The sequence below is a fragment of the Bactrocera latifrons genome, unplaced genomic scaffold (assembly GCF_001853355.1).
Source record: "Bactrocera latifrons isolate USDA-ARS-PBARC rearing strain unplaced genomic scaffold, ASM185335v1 scaffold_300, whole genome shotgun sequence".
Taxonomy (NCBI): Eukaryota; Metazoa; Arthropoda; class Insecta; order Diptera; family Tephritidae; genus Bactrocera; species Bactrocera latifrons.
In genome coordinates, this window is record NW_017536631.1 from 52,976 (window position 1) to 71,957 (window position 18,982).

The following is an 18,982-nucleotide window of genomic DNA, read 5'->3' on the forward strand; positions in this document are numbered from 1 at the left end:
CTCGAAGAAGTCTTATATTATTTAAATAAATACAATAATAAATACTTGGAAAGTTGTCGCTAAACTCGGTGAACGCATTCGGAGCACGGTCGGTCATTATAGTGAGATTAAATTGTAATATATAATGCAAGTTAGTAAAATAAATTATACATTGCTCAAAGAAAGTACTGAGAGTGCTTTATTAACTAGAAATTTATATTTACGTTTACTTTGAATGACGAGTTTATATTAGAAAATATGACAATCATTTATTATATACAATTATGTATGTATGTATAGAATTACCCACTCTTTAGAATTTAAATTTTTTGATTAGTGAAATAAGCAAACTAAACCGATTACAGGCGAATTACTTAAAATTTCATATAATATCTAGTCACAAAAAGAATATATTTTTCGCCTGTTTTGAAATTTTATGCGTTTACATACTCATAAAAAAATTGTGTATACGAGTTCCTACAGACATTAATAAATACGTTTTACGGCGCATTCATGGAAAATCATTCAACAGGTAGCAACAGTGTTTAGACGCTTTATATTATCTCTTTTTTACTGCTTCACGGTTTGCAGATGAACAATTCTCTCCGAACAGCTTATAAAGACAATGCATAAATTAAATKAATGAGAGTGGGACATTTCTATTGCAAATTTTATTCAATTTAATTGTTAACATGTTTACATTTAATAACAAAGGTAACATTGCATCTAATATTCGAAGCATTCGAAAGAGCTCTTTGACATCAATGACACCGCAGTAGACCATCAGTTCTATTTAGTATTCGGTGAGCATTAGATTAAATAATTTCATCRTGAATTTAAGCAATATTAAAAATATATCAACTTATTAATTTTTAATTTAACTTCTTTACATGCTTACATACATACTTACAAAAGGATACTACAAAAGTTGATAAAGTAAAAATCGAACAATGACGCGCGCATTCAATCATAAATTATTCCTCAACTGTTGTAATCTCATATTCCTGGTAAGTAAAATCAAATGTTTGCTATAATGTGATAGTAAATACCAGTACATGCATATAAATTAATATTGAAACGTTTGCTGAAAAACATAGTCCATATTGTCCGTTACGCTCTGATACTTACACTATATTATATTTTCTCAACATGTTGCAAAGAGTGTAATGGACCAAAGCGAACTACAATCACGCTTACTTCATACCAATTTAGTTTTGAAATAAGTTGTGGCAAAATGTGTATATTTTCTGAAAATAATGTGTACTGTATTTTTCAATCGAAAGTTGGCGAATTAGCCCTACTCGTATATACTACATATCATGATTTTCGGTACTCTATGTTCTTATATAGAAAATTTTCTATTTCTGTTATAGTTTCGGTGCAATCGGAGATAACGTTTTTTCTTGTTTTTTGTTACCATTGTTGTTGGCTGCTTGTTTATTTTTCCTAAAAGTCTATATAATTTTGTGTATTTAACAATTTATATGTTTCTTTTCTAGTTCTGTGGAGTGATTCTTATCGTTTCTGGTTTCCTCCTTTTTAACGATTCAAAACGTATTCTTCTATCGCGTCTTCTGGTGACAACGAGCGAGAAACTGAACAGCTTACCACAACCTTTATTCTATTATATTTCCATTGGCGTTCCTGTAGCGGGATGTATAGCAGTTCTCGTCTCCATGGTTGGATTTTGGGCGTCCGGCCTGCACACCTATTGCTGCCTTAGTTTGTATTTTTTATCAGTGGTCGTTTTACTCCTAGCTCAATTATTAGTCTGTCTAGCGATTACTTTGTGGCCACATTGTTTGGGCATCAGTTTGGATGAAACGAAAATGGTTAAAGTTCTACAGGGAAACTATGGTATACCTGGGAAAGAGCAATTCACTAATGCCATTGATTTGGTCCAGACTCATTTCGGTTGCTGTGGCATAAATAACGATATTAACTATGACACATCCCTTTGGAAACTGCAGAGTTACGGTYAGCGAGAGTGGGTAGTACCTCTTACTTGTTGTATTTTACAAAATGTCGATGATAAGTTGTCTTATTTGGATCCGAAGCCCGAGAACATAACTCAGTGTCAAATGTTGCAGAAAATGGACTATGTAAAAAATCGGCACAATATGCCTTGTCTCAAATACATAGAGAATTGGTATAATGAACAGTATACATTGTTCTTACAATTTAGTCTTATCATTGCTATTGTGGAGTTTTGCATATTACTCTCGGTAATTGTAAATTGTACAAAAATAGCAAAGAAAAGTTTAAAACAAGAAGCGTTTTCAAAAGGTACACAAGTAAATAAAAATCAAAAACTATTTGAGAATGTTTACGAACAGGATTTAAAATCAAAAGTTGAAAATACAGCCATCAGACTAAACAAGAATTGCAGCTTGTCAAACTTATTTAACAAAGTGTACATAAAACCTCGTAACCTGCATAAACTTCGCCATACTACCAATGATAATAATACGAATCTTGACAGCATTCAATAAGAAGTAACTGCTATTTTAATTGTTTCAGCTATAACTTTAAAAAGGTATTGTTCGATAAATTAAGTTTTTATATTTTATTAATTATACTTGTATATGTATATATATATATATATCTATTATACTACTCACTTACTAAAGTTTCAGGTGTGCTAAACATTTTTTAAATAAAAACATACAAATTTATACTCTTACTTAAGAAAAATTAAGTCGTCATCAGAACTGTCGGAAAGCTGGTGAATACGCTTTCGTTTCTTAAACTGGGCGACCTTTTTGAATTTTTTTCGTGCACGTTTTTGTTCTTTTAAAATACGTTCAGCTCGTCCCAGCGGGCTCAATGTTTCATTTTGTGATTTCATACATTCTTTATCATGTTCTTCAGCTACAACAAAGGAGTCATAAACATATTGGGAAGGTTCTTTCGGGGGCATTTGTGAGTAAATTTGGCTGAGATCATTATACTCCCGGAAGGGAGGAATTCTGAAAGCACCACAAGCTATAGGTTTCGGGCTTCTGAAATATAAATAATATTAAGCCGTATATTTTTAATATTACCGGTATTAGGGTACGGTTTAWATTAGTAGTATTTGACATACTTAATGGATTGAAGATAATGTGCTTGCATCTGAGAGGATGTGGGTGCATTTTCGTCTATTGTATCCAACTCATCACTCGATACAATCATAGAGTCCTTTRTATACTTACTACATGGCATTTCAATATATTCATCGTCACTTTCATCGCCACTTGCTACAGCCTCATAATCAATAAAATTATCCAGACGACGACGATTTTGCCGTTGTAATCGGAAGCAATCAACAGCCTATTGTACACATTTCATACATTTGTATCTCAGATACTTAAAAAATGTCAAAATGAGTTACCTTTTGCGTTTCAGTGATTTCTTCGCAATCCGTATCAGACCCTTCTTCTGAATTTGCATTAGTAACACAATCTCTGTGTGTGTTTGAAATGGATTCTGTACAAAGGTTGGGCTGTTAAATTAATTACAATATACTATTATCATGGCCACTATAAGACGATTTTTTATTTATATACGTACGATTTGTGTTTCAATAAAATCGTCACAATAAGTTTCCGACCCTACTGCTCTCTCCTTCCCTTCACCTGAAACGTTCGATGAAATATTTTTTTCTTCATTATAACTTACATTTGTTGATGAAAATAAATGCCGATCAGATGATGCTTCGCGAATCTGTTTCTCTGCGAAGGCAACGCACTGTTTTATATGTTCCGGCATGTTCTCTTTACATATTTTCTTATTTTCTAAGTACAATTCGGAAATGGTTGGTGATTTTTCATATGGCTCTGGTTGAGTTGATAATCGTTCTGGTGACGTTATGGGTCTATTACGATTCTGCATTTTTAAATTGGGATTGACATTAATTGATGTGTTTAAAAAATCATTAGCTTTTTTGTGGAGCGGAGTGAACAGGGTTGATAGTGTTATGGCGGTGTTAGAATCCAAAACTTCTGAATTATAGTTTTCGTTAGAAGTGCGTTTATGTCCTTTTTGAAATAAATTGAAATTTGAGGAGTAAAAAGGTCGATTATTAGGGATGTTGTCAACTGATTCGTCAGCAGTTTCTTCAGGAAATGGTTTCAAAAAATTATTTATGTCTACGTCTAAGTTATTTTGGGTTGATTTTGATAATGAAGGCATTTGTTTAAAATATTTATTTAAAATTGGTTTTATGGATTTCGGTTCCGAGTTCTTGAAACTTCCACTGATCAAGGCCTGTGTCTCTACCTGACAMTCTTCATCTGATGTGTCAGATAAAATTATAACGCCAGATGATTTATCTTCGTTGTTATGTGTACCAAAATTATCGTCCTCCAGTTTCAATGATTTCCTTTTTGTGTGAACTTTATTTCCAAACTTTGAAAGCTGCCGCTGAAAAGCTTTTGCTAAAGGACCCTGTACTGGAGTCGACTTGTTACCTGCCTTTATTGTAAATTCATTCCAATTCATTTCTTTTATATACTGATTATAGGGCCTTTCACTATATTCGTCGCTACTACATGCAGGATCATTATCCACATTATGACGATTTTGCCGCTGTAATCAGAAGCAATCAACAGTCTATGTGTAATGTATACAGTATGCATATGTACCTCAGATACTTAAAAAATGTCAAAATGGGTTACCTTTTGCGTTCCAGTGATTTCTTCGCACTCCGTTTCAGACCCTTCTTCTACCTTTGCATTAGTAACACTTGAATCTCTGTATGTGTCTGAAATGGATTCCGTACAAACGGAAATGGGCTGTGAAATTAAATACATTATAATATTATCTTCGCCACTATAAAACGATTTTTTACATATATACGTACAATTTGTGTTTCAATAAACTCTTCACAACCAGTTTCCGACCTTACTGCTCTCTCGTTCGGTTCACCTGAATCACTCGATGAAATATTTTTTTCTTCATTATAACTTAAATTTGTTGTTGAAAATAAATGCCGATCAGATGATGCTTCGCGAATCTGTTTCTCTGCGAAGGCAACGGACTGTTTTATATGTTCCGGCATGTTCCCTTTATACCTTTTAATATTCTCCAAGTACAATTCGAAAAGGGTTGGTGATTTTTCATATAGCTCTGGTTGAGTTGATAATCTTTCTGGTGGTGTTATGGGTCTACTAGGACTCTGCATTTCTAAATTAGGATTGACATTAGTTGATGTTTTTAAAAAATCATTAGTTTCTTTTTTGAGCGGAGCGAACAGGGTTGAGGATTTTCTATATTGCTCTGATAGATCTATTCGTTCTTCTGGTGGTGTTATGGCTGTGTTAGAACCCAAAACTTCTGAATTACAGTTCRCGTTAGAAGTGAATTTATTTCCTTTTTGAATTAAATTAAAATTTGAGGAGTAAAAAGGTTTATTATTAAAAACACGGCTATCTTCAATTTTGGATTTCAAAGTAGGGATGTTGTCAACTGATTCGTCACGCGTTTCTTCAGGAAATGGTTTCAAAAAATCGTTTACATCTACATCTAAATCATTCTGGGTTGATTGTGATAATTGCTTAGAAGGATCACCAATAAMGCTTAATTTTTTGCAGTCATTTGAATATTTGTTTAAATTTGGTTTTATACATTTCGGTTCAGAGTTTTTTGAACTTCCACTGATCAAGGCCCTTGTTTCTACCTGATTGTCTTCATCTGATGTCTCAAATAATGTTATAATGTCAGATGATTTATCTCCATTGTTATGTGTACCAAAATGATCGTCCTCCAGTTTCAACGATTTCCKTTTTGTGTGAATTTCATTTCCAAACTTTGAAAGCTGCCGCTGAAAAGCTTTTGATAAAGGACTCTGTATTGGAGTCAACCTGTCACTTGCTTTTATTGCAAGTTTATGCCTTTGATAATTAGCTTGATATATGGATTCATTATTTAGGCTAGATTCACCAAATGTGCTGATTTCAGGTTCTTCATCTAAAATACCATTTTCATATACCATTGAATCGCCATCATTCAGTGGTGAATGTAATATAGGTTGATAATCACCATTATTATTATTTCGGCTAGTTTCACCAAATGTGCTGATTTTAGTTTCTTCATCTAAAATAACAGTTTCATATACCATTGAATCGGTATCATTTCTTGGTGGTGAATATGATATTTGTTGATAATCGTCACTTTCTAGTTTGGGATATGAGCCTTCATAAAACTTAGTTTTCTTCAACTCTTCTTGTATGTAATCAAAATTATCGCATAAAAGTCCTTGTTCTTCCAATCCATCGAATATTGTATTGCAAACATCTTTGTACTCACTATCACTTAGATCATTATCAGAGGGAGGTCTATACATTCGTTGTCTAGCTAAGTGTTCAATATCAACATCATCAATGAAATTTTCCATAGAGAGATCGCCCCCTAACAGTTTTTCAATAATGTCGTACAAATGTCGGATATCTTTTTCTTCGTCTGACATTTCGTCGGGTTTTAAAGGTAATATTTCCAGCAACTTCATCTTATCAAAAATATTACTAACAATAGATGGTTGAGTGCGCAAAATAAAACGTTTTCCATCATTAGATACCTTGGAGGACTTTAATTGATCTATCGGATTTGTAATAATTTCTCTGGAAGGTATTAAAGTTGAATTTTTATCAAGAACTCTTTTTAGATTACGAAAACGTTGAGAATTATGTAGAGATATTCCTTGAGAGGAATTCAATTTATGAACAAATTTTTGCGTACATGTAGTTCCCTTTAACAACTGTGTATTAGATGCCACGGGATCATCAAAAGTATTGAAATATTCATCGATTCTTCTTAAACATTTTTCAAGATTTTGCTGTGTTTCTACACCATGCTGTGAGGGATCCATAAACATTGAGTTAGGATTCAACGTAACCTTTTTTTTTGTTCTGTTTTTTGAATTTATGTCCTTATTTTCTTTGGATTTAGTAGGTTTTATAAAAACGCGAATTACTTTGGGATCTACATCAGTAGGGACCAATCGTGGTGATTTCTTATATAGAGATTTATTTACTATCATTGATTGAAACATTCTTGGATTAGTTAGGTTTTTTTGAGCTAATACATTTTTGAAAATTTGCTCTTCCCGTCCTTCAGTAACTAATACCACAACACTACCCTGTTTATTCCTTCCAGTTCGACCAATTCTTTGAAGAAAACGTTGTGGATTAGAAGTATTGATGTCGAAGCATAAAATTAGTTCTACTTCGCCAACATCAATACCTTCTTCTCCTATGGAGGTTGCTATAAGGATATTACATTTTCCACTTCGAAAGTCATCCATAATTTTAATTTGTTGTTTTTGTGTTAGTGAACGCAAACTACCCATGTTACCACCTTGACCTTATGAAATTATACGAGAATTAATTATTAAAATTAACACAGAAGCAATCATACTTACCTACAAAATAACGTGGCTTCAGTAGCGTCTCATGCTGTAACAATAATCGATACATCAGCATAACTGTTTCTCGATATTCACAGAAAACTATAGCACGCGAGTTTGGTGTAATCTATAAATATTTAAAATATATTTATGACAGGAATAATGAGTATTAACATATTTTAACGTCAAACATACTTGAAAATGCTGAAGTAAACAAGTTCTTGCTTGCTCAAACTTTGGGTGCCCAAAGTCAAAATTGTCTGGCATTTTAACGAATTGACCATTAACCATCATATTTGTTAAAATTTCAAAAGAGTCTCGACCAAACTGATCACGCAAACGATCCAATAAATTACGTACTTTAGGTTCCACATTTACAACAAAATTACTCCGCCCATCTTCGTCCTTCTCGAAAAAATTAAGAAATACACGAATGCCATGACGTTCCAATAGTTCTAGAGCATGATACATACTAATGCAAAAGGAAAAATTTTTTGAAACTAATACATTTTTTTGATCCTGTGCATTTTGATTAATCTCCCGAAAACGTTTCTGTTCGAACAAAAGGAAATTACGTGAAATGTTTTTCAACGATCCTCTTAATACTTGAGCACTAATTAAGTCCTTTAGATAAGGATCTATAATTGATAAGATCTCTGCATATAATTCCTTCATTTCATTTCCAAGCTGTACTACTACAGTTTTCATATCCCGTTTATGCATATAAGGCAGTACATCTACTGACGTGTCACAACGTACTTCAATCTGAGATATGAGCAGATTTTGTACCACTTCAGCAATATCTTCCATCGTACGACCAGGAGTTGCTGAGAGTGCCACCACTCTAAAGTAATTATTTCGTTTCTCCATGGCTCGAACTACTTCTGTATATGCATATCGTCCCTTTGCCCGATGAGCTTCGTCTACCACAATTAGTTTTACTTGTTTAAAAGGAAAATTTGAGTCGGACGAACATTTGTCTTCATCGGCAATCATATCGGACAGTACCACCTGAGGTGTTGCGAAGAATACACGTTTCTTTTTCCAAATTTCTTTACGACTGTTGCGATGCAATCTACCAGTCAACTCTATAGTATCTTCATCAGGAAATGGCATTACACGTTGGCATGCATCAAATTGTTGTGCCACCAATGGACGAGTTGGTGCCATAAATATGACTTTACTAGTCGGATACCATCGGTAGATATTATACATTACAACTGCAGCAATGAATGTTTTACCAAGCCCAGTCGGCAACACAACGAGTGTGTTATTGAACAGTGATGTTTTTACTATGCTTAACTGATAGGTCCGCTCCGGTAAATTACTAGGATATAGCCATGAATCGCCAACATTGTTATCAAACCCTAGACACTCTTCTATGTGCGAATTATTTGGTGCGTCCACATTATGGAGGGTCTCTTGGTCCARTGTCAAATCACACCAATAATCTGATGAATCGGACATAGTGTTGCAAGATGTAATAAATATATTTGAAATAATCCGCTGGAAAGGATGGTAGTAATATATCAATTCCTATATTATCTGTAACTAATGCTTCATCAAAATAAAAAATAACTTCAAATGTTATCACCCGCGAAATTCTAACAGAAAATWAAAAATGAACACGACACAAATTGTATGTTGCCAGACACGCCAATAAATTTTATTGTCACATAATGCTAATTCTATTAGAAAAAGTTTTTTTTAATKCAAATAAATATCACACCGAAACATGAAACATGTAGCTCAAGATAATATGGATAATAATTATTTGCAATATTGTCTATTAATATTATTCGCTATACAAATGCCTATACCTGTTCATGAAAACGGTAACACTACAATGTAACTTTCATGCAGTTTAATTAATCGATAAGTTTTCCCCATCTCAGCCCTTACTCATTCTCTTTGTTAATTTATTCYCTTAGTTTTAAAACTACGGCGAATTTACTTCAATTCTCTTAGCTCAATTAATCATATAATTTGTTTGGGTAGGCAACATTGCCTCACTACACGCAGCCAGAAATTAGTAAGAAGCAAAATGTCAGCGGTTATATACTTATGCATCCGGCGCATGGATGTAAAAAATTTTTTGTTTTAAGTGAACTGATGTGAAGTGAAAATCAAAAAAGAAAAATAATATACATTTGTATACTATTTGGTTCAATGTCGATAATTTTCTATGGTAGAAGTGTATTTTGTTAATAAGGCAACAGACTTGTCTTTACCAACAATTTGTTATTTAATCAAAATGCTTCGAATTACTAAGGAACGAAATTGCAAAAACAGCATGCGAGTCTGTTCGTGTGAATTTAAATGTGATATGCTGTGAAGTTCAAAACTTGCGTATATATATACATATATAAGCTTGGTTAATATACTAATCGAAATACTGATTGGATTAAGTATTAAAAAATGTGTCGAGCACAAAAAGTAAGATAATTGAAGATTGGAATATTATACACTAACACATATCCACACATACATACATATGTGTGTACAATGTACACATATTCCTATACGGCCATATGCATTTTTTATCGACTCGCGCCAATTCAATACATACGTATGTATCTTAAATATAGCGTGAAGAAAGTTAAGGTAATTGACTGTTCTTATTCGCTCGTATAACTTGCCAAGAACTACAAAAATTAGTGAATTGTTTTAAATTTTTCAGTATTTTGTCATTTTCYTTGAATTTTAGTTGTTCAATGCTCTTACGCATACATTTAAGTTCTGTGTGTGGCTTATGCTCCCAAGAGAGGATGTAAACATACATTCATATGTATACATATGGCTATAAGCGCACCACCGTAAACCTATACAGTTTCAATTAACTTTTGTGTATCTTTTGATATTTTTAACATGTTTTCTTTGGTTAGGGGTTTGAACAATTCACTTTAATAACCTAACAGGTTCTATAGGTAAGGAAAAACACAGTAGTTAAAAAATGTACAAGTTGATTTTAAAATTTTAACTTTTAAATTTGTCAAATGCTCTCCCAATTCCAATACTCCATTAATGTGATTAAATTTTCTCTCTGGTTAAAGTTCACGCTTCCTTCAACTGTTTCCGCTCTCTCTATGTATATTGAAAAAATGTTTATTTTTGGTATTATAATTTATTATAAATAATTTGTTTGGCGTCGCTACTAACATTCCTCTGCATTTGGTTTCAATCACTGTTTCCGCTTAACACAAAGAGATGAATTCTACCATATTAAAAACTGAAGTGTTACAATTTTTTGAATAAACTTAAGACTGCAGAATTAATACTTTGAAAGAATTTCATATATTACTAAATTAAGCGATAATAAATAAAAATATGTACATACATACGTACATAMGTATGCATATGCAAATGTAATTATAAATACAATGAAATACCTCTTAACCGGACACCCGCCGTAGCAATGTTTTTGTGCGGCTACGGAAGCTGTCCGAATTATATTTCTACGGAACTAATAAGTTCGAGCCAATATCAGGCAGTAGTGGGTGAATCACAATAATCCCATTAGTTTCCGTGCCAGATTATAGGAGTTGGTTCTGTATAAAAATATTAATGAAAACGTTGTGTTCTGGCGCGATTATAAGGACTCTCCGTAAAGGGTAATTTCACTGTATATCCATTTGGTTTGGAGTGAAGTGCAGTCATCTGCGCTGTTATTTCATTGAACACGGTGTGTAGTTGCATCATATTTGATGATTTTAGAAATGAAATAATGATACTGTCAACCAGGATTTTTATTGTTTCAAAAACGTATTTGAATAATAATAAGTATTCTAGTTCATAAACAAAAAACAGCTTTATATAGTTAAAGATGTATTTCAATTCAAAAAATTCCCTTCCCTGATATTTTAATTTGATTTCGATCTCGATCCTCGAAATCTACCTGCATAGAATGTTTGTTTATATCGATTTTTGACAATTACAGCTGCCTATAAATGGAAAATGAATAAATTCTGTTCGATTAACTGGAATATGTCACATGATTTTTCATTTTCAATATTAATAGCAACGGGTTGCAACAGAATATAAGAGTGGTTTAATCAATCTAACAAGCTGAATGTACATGCTATATCCAAAACCTGTAAATCCAAATGAGCCAAGTTTTCTGAAAATAAATCTCACAAAATGCGAAAATGAGCACAGTGGGCTTAAGGATGGCCTAAATGTGGCACCCCATTGCTATTTAACAGACATAAACAATTGGAAAATAAGTGTGGCAATACCTGCCTTTGAGTGAAATCCTATATCTCAGAAGCTACTCCACAAATTTCAACCAAATTTGGTGCGCACAATTCGTCTAATATATGTATATGATAAGTGTTGGCATGGAGGAGAACCACGCTTACTTCCCATATATCAGAAGCTTAAATTAAATCCTATTCTTTCACTTTAAAGCATTCTAATAAAGCACCAAGTAAGATGTAAGAGCAAAACTGTGTACAATTATTGCCTTCGAAATAGTCTCCCGTCTAAAATCAGGCCATATCTTTTCAAGAAATGGAATATCGTTCTTGTCCGAAAATGAATGAAATTTAATGATAACCACATCCATTGCTATTTAACAGATATGATACCCTTACAGCATTTTAATAAAGCACAAAGTAAGATGTAAGAGCAAAACTGTGCACAAATAGTGCCTTCGAAATAGTCTCCCGTCTAAAATCGGGCCATATCTTTTCAAGAAATGAAATATCATTCTTTTACTGTAGAAGATATATCATTGAAATTCAAAGATGACGTGCCCTTAAGTTAAAAATGGATAAAATTTAACCAATACTACCCCTAATAATAATAAAGAAAATTCAGTACAATACAATCAGGAAAGTAATAGGACTGATTTTCTTCCACCGCGACTGTACTTTGGAGCGTGCGCGCACCGACTAGACTCGGTAGAGGGCGTTCCTACCTAACGAACGAGCGGCTGGTCAGTTGTCTCCAAGCACCTGGATAGTCAAGACAAACATTTTCGCTCGACATGTTTCTGTGAGTGGTGCAAGCCAAAAATGCAGCGTTCGCTAGAGCAGAGGTACCCGATTAAATTCTGTGTGAAACTTGGTAAATCTGCGACAGAGACTTTTAATTGCATCAAGCAGGCTTACCCAGAGCAAATCCAAAGTGAAAACGATGCTTATTGTCGTTTTTGACAACAAAGGCATCGTCCACCATGAATTTGTTCCTCCTGGACAAACCGTTAACGCCACGTTCCACGTAAGGAAGTTCTCAAGAGACTCAAACGAAGAAATTGCAGCCGATTGAAAATTGCACCACCACAACGCCCCGGCTCACACCACCTTTCTTGCAAACAGCTACCTAACGTCTCCGCAGCCGCCTTACAGCCCAGATGTGACGCCCCCCGAACTTTTTTGTTTCCTCGTCTGAAAATACCGATAAATATGTATGTACATACATACATAAGTCAAAGTCTATTTTTGGTATAGATATGCGAACCTTTCAAACTAACGGGTAAAAATTAATTACGAATATACGAATTTACGCTTCGTACCATACATACATACATATGTAAGCTTGTAAGGTATGTTTGTGTTTGATACAAAACGTGAACATTACAACGTTCGTGAAGGCGAACACAATCCGTTGTGAAGACAAACCTGTTTAAAGAACACGAGTGCATAAAAAATATACATATATCAAGATATAGAAACGGACGGTTGGCTAAGCTGGCACAATGTATAGGAATTCACAATATGCACGCATATCTACATACATACATATATAATGATATGAAGGCTATAAACATCTACTGAATACTTAGAAAAATATTTAATTCCCCCAACTCTAAATTTCGAATTCAATATATGTATATTAAACAGATAAAGGCCATGATTTAACCAAACTTTGAGTTATAAAAACCTAAATTGAGATAAAAACTTTGCCTGAAAATAAAACTAGTAATTTGTTACTTCATTTACCTACGGCTTAAAATTTTACAATGCTTTTTAAAATGTATGAAGCCTTCCACAAAGGGGTGCAAAGTAATTCTTCCAGTTTTCGATAAACAAGATGCTCTTATTCTAATTTGAAAATTGAACATTTCTGAGATACTGGAATAAGTATTACGGATGTGAATATACATACATATGCACATATGTATATATGTATGTACATATATAAGTATATTTAAGCATTCATGAACATATTGCATAAATAAAGTACTTCATAACGAGGTAATTGACAATATTATTATTTCGTACTAATATATTGACATTTTTCAGTGCTCCTAACTATAAGATTCGATTTTTATAAGCACAAGGATAACAATTATAATATAAAATCGTATGAATTCAAAATATTAATATATATTATATAAACACAAACGACATATGTATGTATACTATATTTATATTCACTTTAAGCCATTTTAATAGACACAAATGCATGTCATTATGAATCGTTGTCAATGCAGACATTCATATAAACAGCCGTCGTACTGTCAGTCTGAGCGTCGTGAGTTTCTTGGTTGTCTGTAGTGTTGCCAACTCAAAGCACTATACCAATTTTTCTTCTTAGTAATACAATAAAATGTATGCACATAGGTGAATAGTACTAGAGCAATGTAAACTTTTTTAACAATTTCTGGTCGTAAAATTTCAGTTAGACTGGCAGATATAGCTTTAGTATCTTTAAAATATCATGATATNGTTGCCAACTCAAAGCACTATACCAATTTTTCTTCTTAGTAATACAATAAAATGTATGCACATAGGTGAATAGTACTAGAGCAATGTAAACTTTTTTAACAATTTCTGGTCKTAAAATTTCAGTTAGACTGGCAGATATAGCTTTAGTATCTTTAAAATATCATGATATCTTTCACAAGCCATAAAACACGAATTAAAGCATTATCAAAGAAAATATTAAGAAGGTCTCTGAAGCAACATGTTGTAAGAGTATTAGAAATTTAGTTAGACTGGCAGATATGGCTTTAGTATCTTATAAATATCTTGATATCGTTCACAAGCCATAAAACACGAATTAAAGCATTATCAAAGAAAATATTAAGAAGGTCTCTGAAGCAACATGTTGTAAGAGTAATAAAAGTTTGACTTACCTCAACTTTTACAAAAAATTCAATATACCACTACATAATGTTCGCAACAATGCGTTCGGTGAAAGGTTTGGAAAGATTTTCATCTCTCATATCTCTTCCTAAATATAAAAATATACATATCTACAGAAAACTGCCTTGCAAATATAGACATTTTTTCGGTTATGCATAAATTTATCATGCACTGAAATACATTGTTGATGATAGCAATGGGAAGAGTAGTACAATATGTACGGTGGTGAACCTTGTCGCATTAAAGTATGTTCGGATAAAGACTCTTCATGTCGCCTAAATCGAATTTTGGAGGCGATGGGACGACGTCCTGYCAATATGCATAATATAATAGAAAAATTAAAAAAGGGGGATTTTTGAATCCCCGTGTCATGTACATAAAGCGTACTAGACACGGAGAATGTGAGAATTTGCAAATATGTAATTAGTGACAGAAAAAGTCCTCCTATGAATGTAGTTTAAGATGACTGAATGGCCCAGATGGTAATTTTCTTTGGTCGTGTTGTTGTTCCTAACGTCAGTGTGCATAAGTCACTGTTTAGATTTTCCTTGTGGACGTTGTTGTAGCTTTTTGTTTGGTAAATCATCATCATATCTGCTTATTTAGGAACAAAAATACATGCATCTATACATTCATAACCAACCAGATTACAGCGGTATAAACAAATCGCCAACACACTGAATAAAGTATTATGTCCTCCTAGTAAATGGTATTAAATTGTTTAAGAAAAGTAAACTTTTTTGCCTCAATGTACTCTAAAAATGTATAAATACAATCCTATGGTGTACACTATTCGTTTTACTGAGCAGAACGCTCAAGAAATCTACAAATGTTGGTACATATCACAGTAAAATGAATATGTGTCTACAAACGTATAAGCTGGTAAATACTACCGACGACTGCACCGAGAACACTTAGATACATACATACTTATATTGATAAATATAAGTAAATATACACATGCATATATGTATGCAAATGCATATGTGTTATTACTTCGAGAGAGAGCGTTTACTTGTATCTCGTTCGAGTCTTCTTTCTCCTTCCTACAACTAATTTATGATATCTGCCTTTTCCACTTTTCTTTGCAATTGTGTTTTCTACTTCTGTTGTCGCCGTACACCAGGTCAAAGTGTAGTAAACAAAAATAGATCGCATAGTTTTTATCCGCACTCTTCTATTTAAAATAAAGTAATAAAGTAATGTATTTAGCACATATCTACTTAGTTTTAATTCGTATTCACATACATAATTATACATATATATATGTATGTAAATACTTTAGTTATTAAATGGGGCATTGATCATCGAGACCATGTACAAATATAAATAAACAGTGTTATATGAAAAGGTTGCAATTGGGTGATTTTAAAGTAATATACAGTTTATCAATTAATTGTTTGCAAAGTGAAAAAAAATTTAATTCTTATTTCGTAAAAATGTCATAATTTTATTAATTCAAATATTTTTAACATAAATAATGCACAAAAGTAAAAAAAAAAACATAAAAACTGCAAATAGTGTCCTATCAATTTGCAAACAATTATTCCAAATATTATTAAAACCGTTTACAACAGCTCGCAGACGATTAGACATGTACTGAAGAAGGTTTTTCATATCACAAATCACCGGATTTTTTTTTCATTCTTCTTGTAAAGCTTTGATAAGAGGATAAACGGATTACCTACTCGCTTCCTTAAAAAACACAAATTCTCTATTGGGTTTGAATCAGGACTCTGAGCAGGTGTACCAATAACTTTACTGCAATTGTATAACAGCCAGGTCCTGCTCAGTGTTTTGAATTATTGCATGGTAAAGCTTCTGTTTATTCGAATTTTGGGAGTTGACAAATCCAAATTTCATCGTGTTCCTTTACAATATTAAAAGTAGCAATGCCACACATGTATGTTCATATATAAATTCAAATTTGTAGTGGCGTTTTGGGCTGCTCAGGTTATCTTTATTCAATTCAATAATACGTAGGTTGTCTTTTATATTATATTTCGGGATTTGGCAACATTAGTGTTGCAATATAGAAACTCACACTTTTATCGTAAAGTCTGACATTTTTGATGACATGAATACTCGGAACGTTTTGACATACGAGTGCTATTTGTGCTGTTTACAGTGACTTAAAATATTCTTCTCGTGTCGATTGATGTTAACAAAATACATTAGCGGTGCTTCGAAGCACGTCTATGACATCGGGTTTGAGCCCGAAAGTTAAAAACAGTTGACTGTATGGCTGTTTCAAGATAAACCGAATCTAACAAAAACAATTCAAAGCAAATCGGACATGTCGCAACCAACGCAAAACAGTAAATCAAGCGCTAAACACGTACCTCCATTCATTACGACAATGTGAACTCTCACACATCGACTGAAACAACTGCATTTTTGAGCACTCAAAACATCGATTTGATAAGTTATCCATCATATATTTTTGACTTGGCATCAAATAAATTCTTTTTATTATCGTTTGTAAAAAATAAATTAAGGGTCCTCCTTTACCGACACCTTAAGAGCCGCTTAATGAGTTCAAAATGCATGTTTTAATCAGAGTGGCAAAGTACTTCGACAAATGGTTCAAACACATTCAAAAGTATATAGACCTTCATGGAGATATATTCGATATATACTTGATAATAGGTAATAATGGTTTCATGATGCCATCGTCATAGAAACTAATACAATGGATTCATATAATTATATTTTGRTACCAACCCATGTATGTATATAACGAAGTATTCTTATTTCCGACAATTGAATGCCATTTGTTCGCAAAACTATGTCATTATCTGTTTCAACTTGATCGTCAACTTGCCCCATAAATGGATAAACTTGTATATCAAAACGGTGTTCAAGTTCAAAAAGTGAGACTGTGATAGTAGAAAAGTACGAGTTTATTGGGCTGAAATTTTGCTCGAATCATAAATGGCATAAAATTATCTGCAAACCCAAACTAAAAAAACAAGTAAAAGAGAGCTAATTTCGGGCGCAACCGAACTCTCTATACTTTTGCAACGTGCAACAAACAAAGTCAGGGAACTATTTGAAGGTGTAAATCTATATACCTCATACACCGACCGACATTAGAAAAATTAAAATCATTATACTATACATATGTATGAATGTAGTATATGGGAGTTGGGGTAGTATCCACCCGATTTCATCTATTAACTATTAGTTAGCCACATACCAAAAAAATTTTTCTTGGGTTTCATTAAGTCACCCCACATACAATTACCAATCATATGGAGTAAAGTCGAAAATCTCTATATTAGTTACATATATGGGGGGTCGATTGTATCTACATATTTTAGGATAGAAAGATATACTGTTATGAGTAAAACAGAATCCATTTTGACCATTTTTACTTATGGGACAATTTTACATATGGATGACAATTACAGTACAAGCAAGTAAAATGTATCTCTCATCGTTACTTTACTTATGCTGTCATATGGTGGCATTCATTTTACTGAGTTTTCATTAAAAGCAGTCTGTTTTTGGAATTTCGAATTCCAATATGATTGGTTAATTCTCTTGTTCTATTTATTCGATTAATATTTTCATCGATAGGTTGCATTAAATTAAATCTGAAGACATATCAGGCATACAAACATATATTTTTCTTCAAAAACTGGTGAGCACTTCATATACATACAAACATATGAATTCTACACCTGGATCATTATAGTAGAGTACTTAATCAAAATTCTGATAAAACATAAAAAGCATTTAATAAAACTGGTTCATTGTAATGTGTGATTGCGGACAGGACCATCAGTTCTGTTTGATATCGGTGCATTCCATGGAGTACCTATAGTTGCAACTACTCTAATCACTACCCATACTCACCCATAGATGTTTTCATATTAACGTTGATACTCATACTGCAAAATAAATATGTACATAACTACAAGTACGTCCCAACACATCTGTCGTATTACATCGTGCAGTAATATCGATTGTTAAAGCACGAGGAATGAGCTAGTGTAGAGGCATGAGTTGGCTGAGTATTCCAACGTCCCACAAATTAACTTTCTGCAGGGGTACTTGCGTAGAAGAATATGTACATATGTATGTATGCGGTTCGAAATAGATAGCTACAAAATCAATCTATGATTTATATATATTTGCATGTATGTATGTACATGCGTATATCTGAATCTTCTATATTTTGAACTGTATTATATAATATTTCCATTAAAAATATTTTTATTCGAAGAAAAATTCTACCTTTTTTGACTTTGCTTATTGAAAATTACTAAGCAATCATATGTACATATCTATGTAAGTACATAAAATATTAGCGCGCAYAGCTTTGCTGATGTGTAGCTGAACTTCTTTTCCTCTTTGTGATTAGCGTACACAAGAGCAAATACTTTATTCTTTATGTTTACATGATATGTGGGACCATAGTCATACCTTAAAAGTCTGGCAAAAATCTCAGCAATTAATCCAGAATCATACTTAATCGTAATTTTAAAATGTGTACACTGTTTTAATAATAAATTATAATATT

At 32.9% G+C, this 18,982-nt stretch overlaps 2 protein-coding genes across 6 annotated transcripts in view; one reads left to right on the plus strand and one right to left on the minus strand.

Annotated features, from left to right (window-relative positions):
* The first annotated feature begins 378 nt into the window (after positions 1-378).
* The window catches only part of LOC108970559, a 26,565-nt gene continuing 7,961 nt past the window's right edge, over positions 379-18,982 (plus strand). Inside the window, exons 1-3 of the mRNA XM_018936016.1 lie at positions 379-782; positions 895-986; positions 1,479-2,515. Of these exons, the coding sequence (XP_018791561.1) occupies positions 930-986; positions 1,479-2,471 (1,050 nt within the window). The 5' untranslated portion in view covers positions 379-782; positions 895-929 and the 3' untranslated portion in view covers positions 2,472-2,515. The remainder of the gene's footprint in view (positions 783-894; positions 987-1,478; positions 2,516-18,982) is intronic.
* LOC108970557 lies at positions 2,531-9,191 on the minus strand. Of its 5 annotated transcripts, none has more exons than XM_018936010.1 (9): positions 9,184-9,191; positions 7,559-8,869; positions 7,379-7,490; positions 4,823-7,320; positions 4,638-4,754; positions 3,532-4,548; positions 3,353-3,463; positions 3,065-3,291; positions 2,531-2,981 (listed from the first exon to the last, which is right to left on the minus strand). In XM_018936010.1, exons 2-9 carry the CDS (start codon positions 8,828-8,830, stop codon positions 2,660-2,662), a joined length of 5,676 nt encoding a protein of 1,891 aa, XP_018791555.1. In that variant the 5' UTR covers positions 8,831-8,869; positions 9,184-9,191; the 3' UTR covers positions 2,531-2,659. The 5 variants fall into 5 exon arrangements, with proteins under 5 accessions (XP_018791555.1, XP_018791557.1, XP_018791553.1 ...); XM_018936012.1 differs by lacking the exon at positions 9,184-9,191 and having other exon boundaries at positions 3,532-3,998; positions 4,431-4,548; positions 7,559-8,979; XM_018936008.1 differs by lacking the exon at positions 9,184-9,191 and having other exon boundaries at positions 7,559-8,979.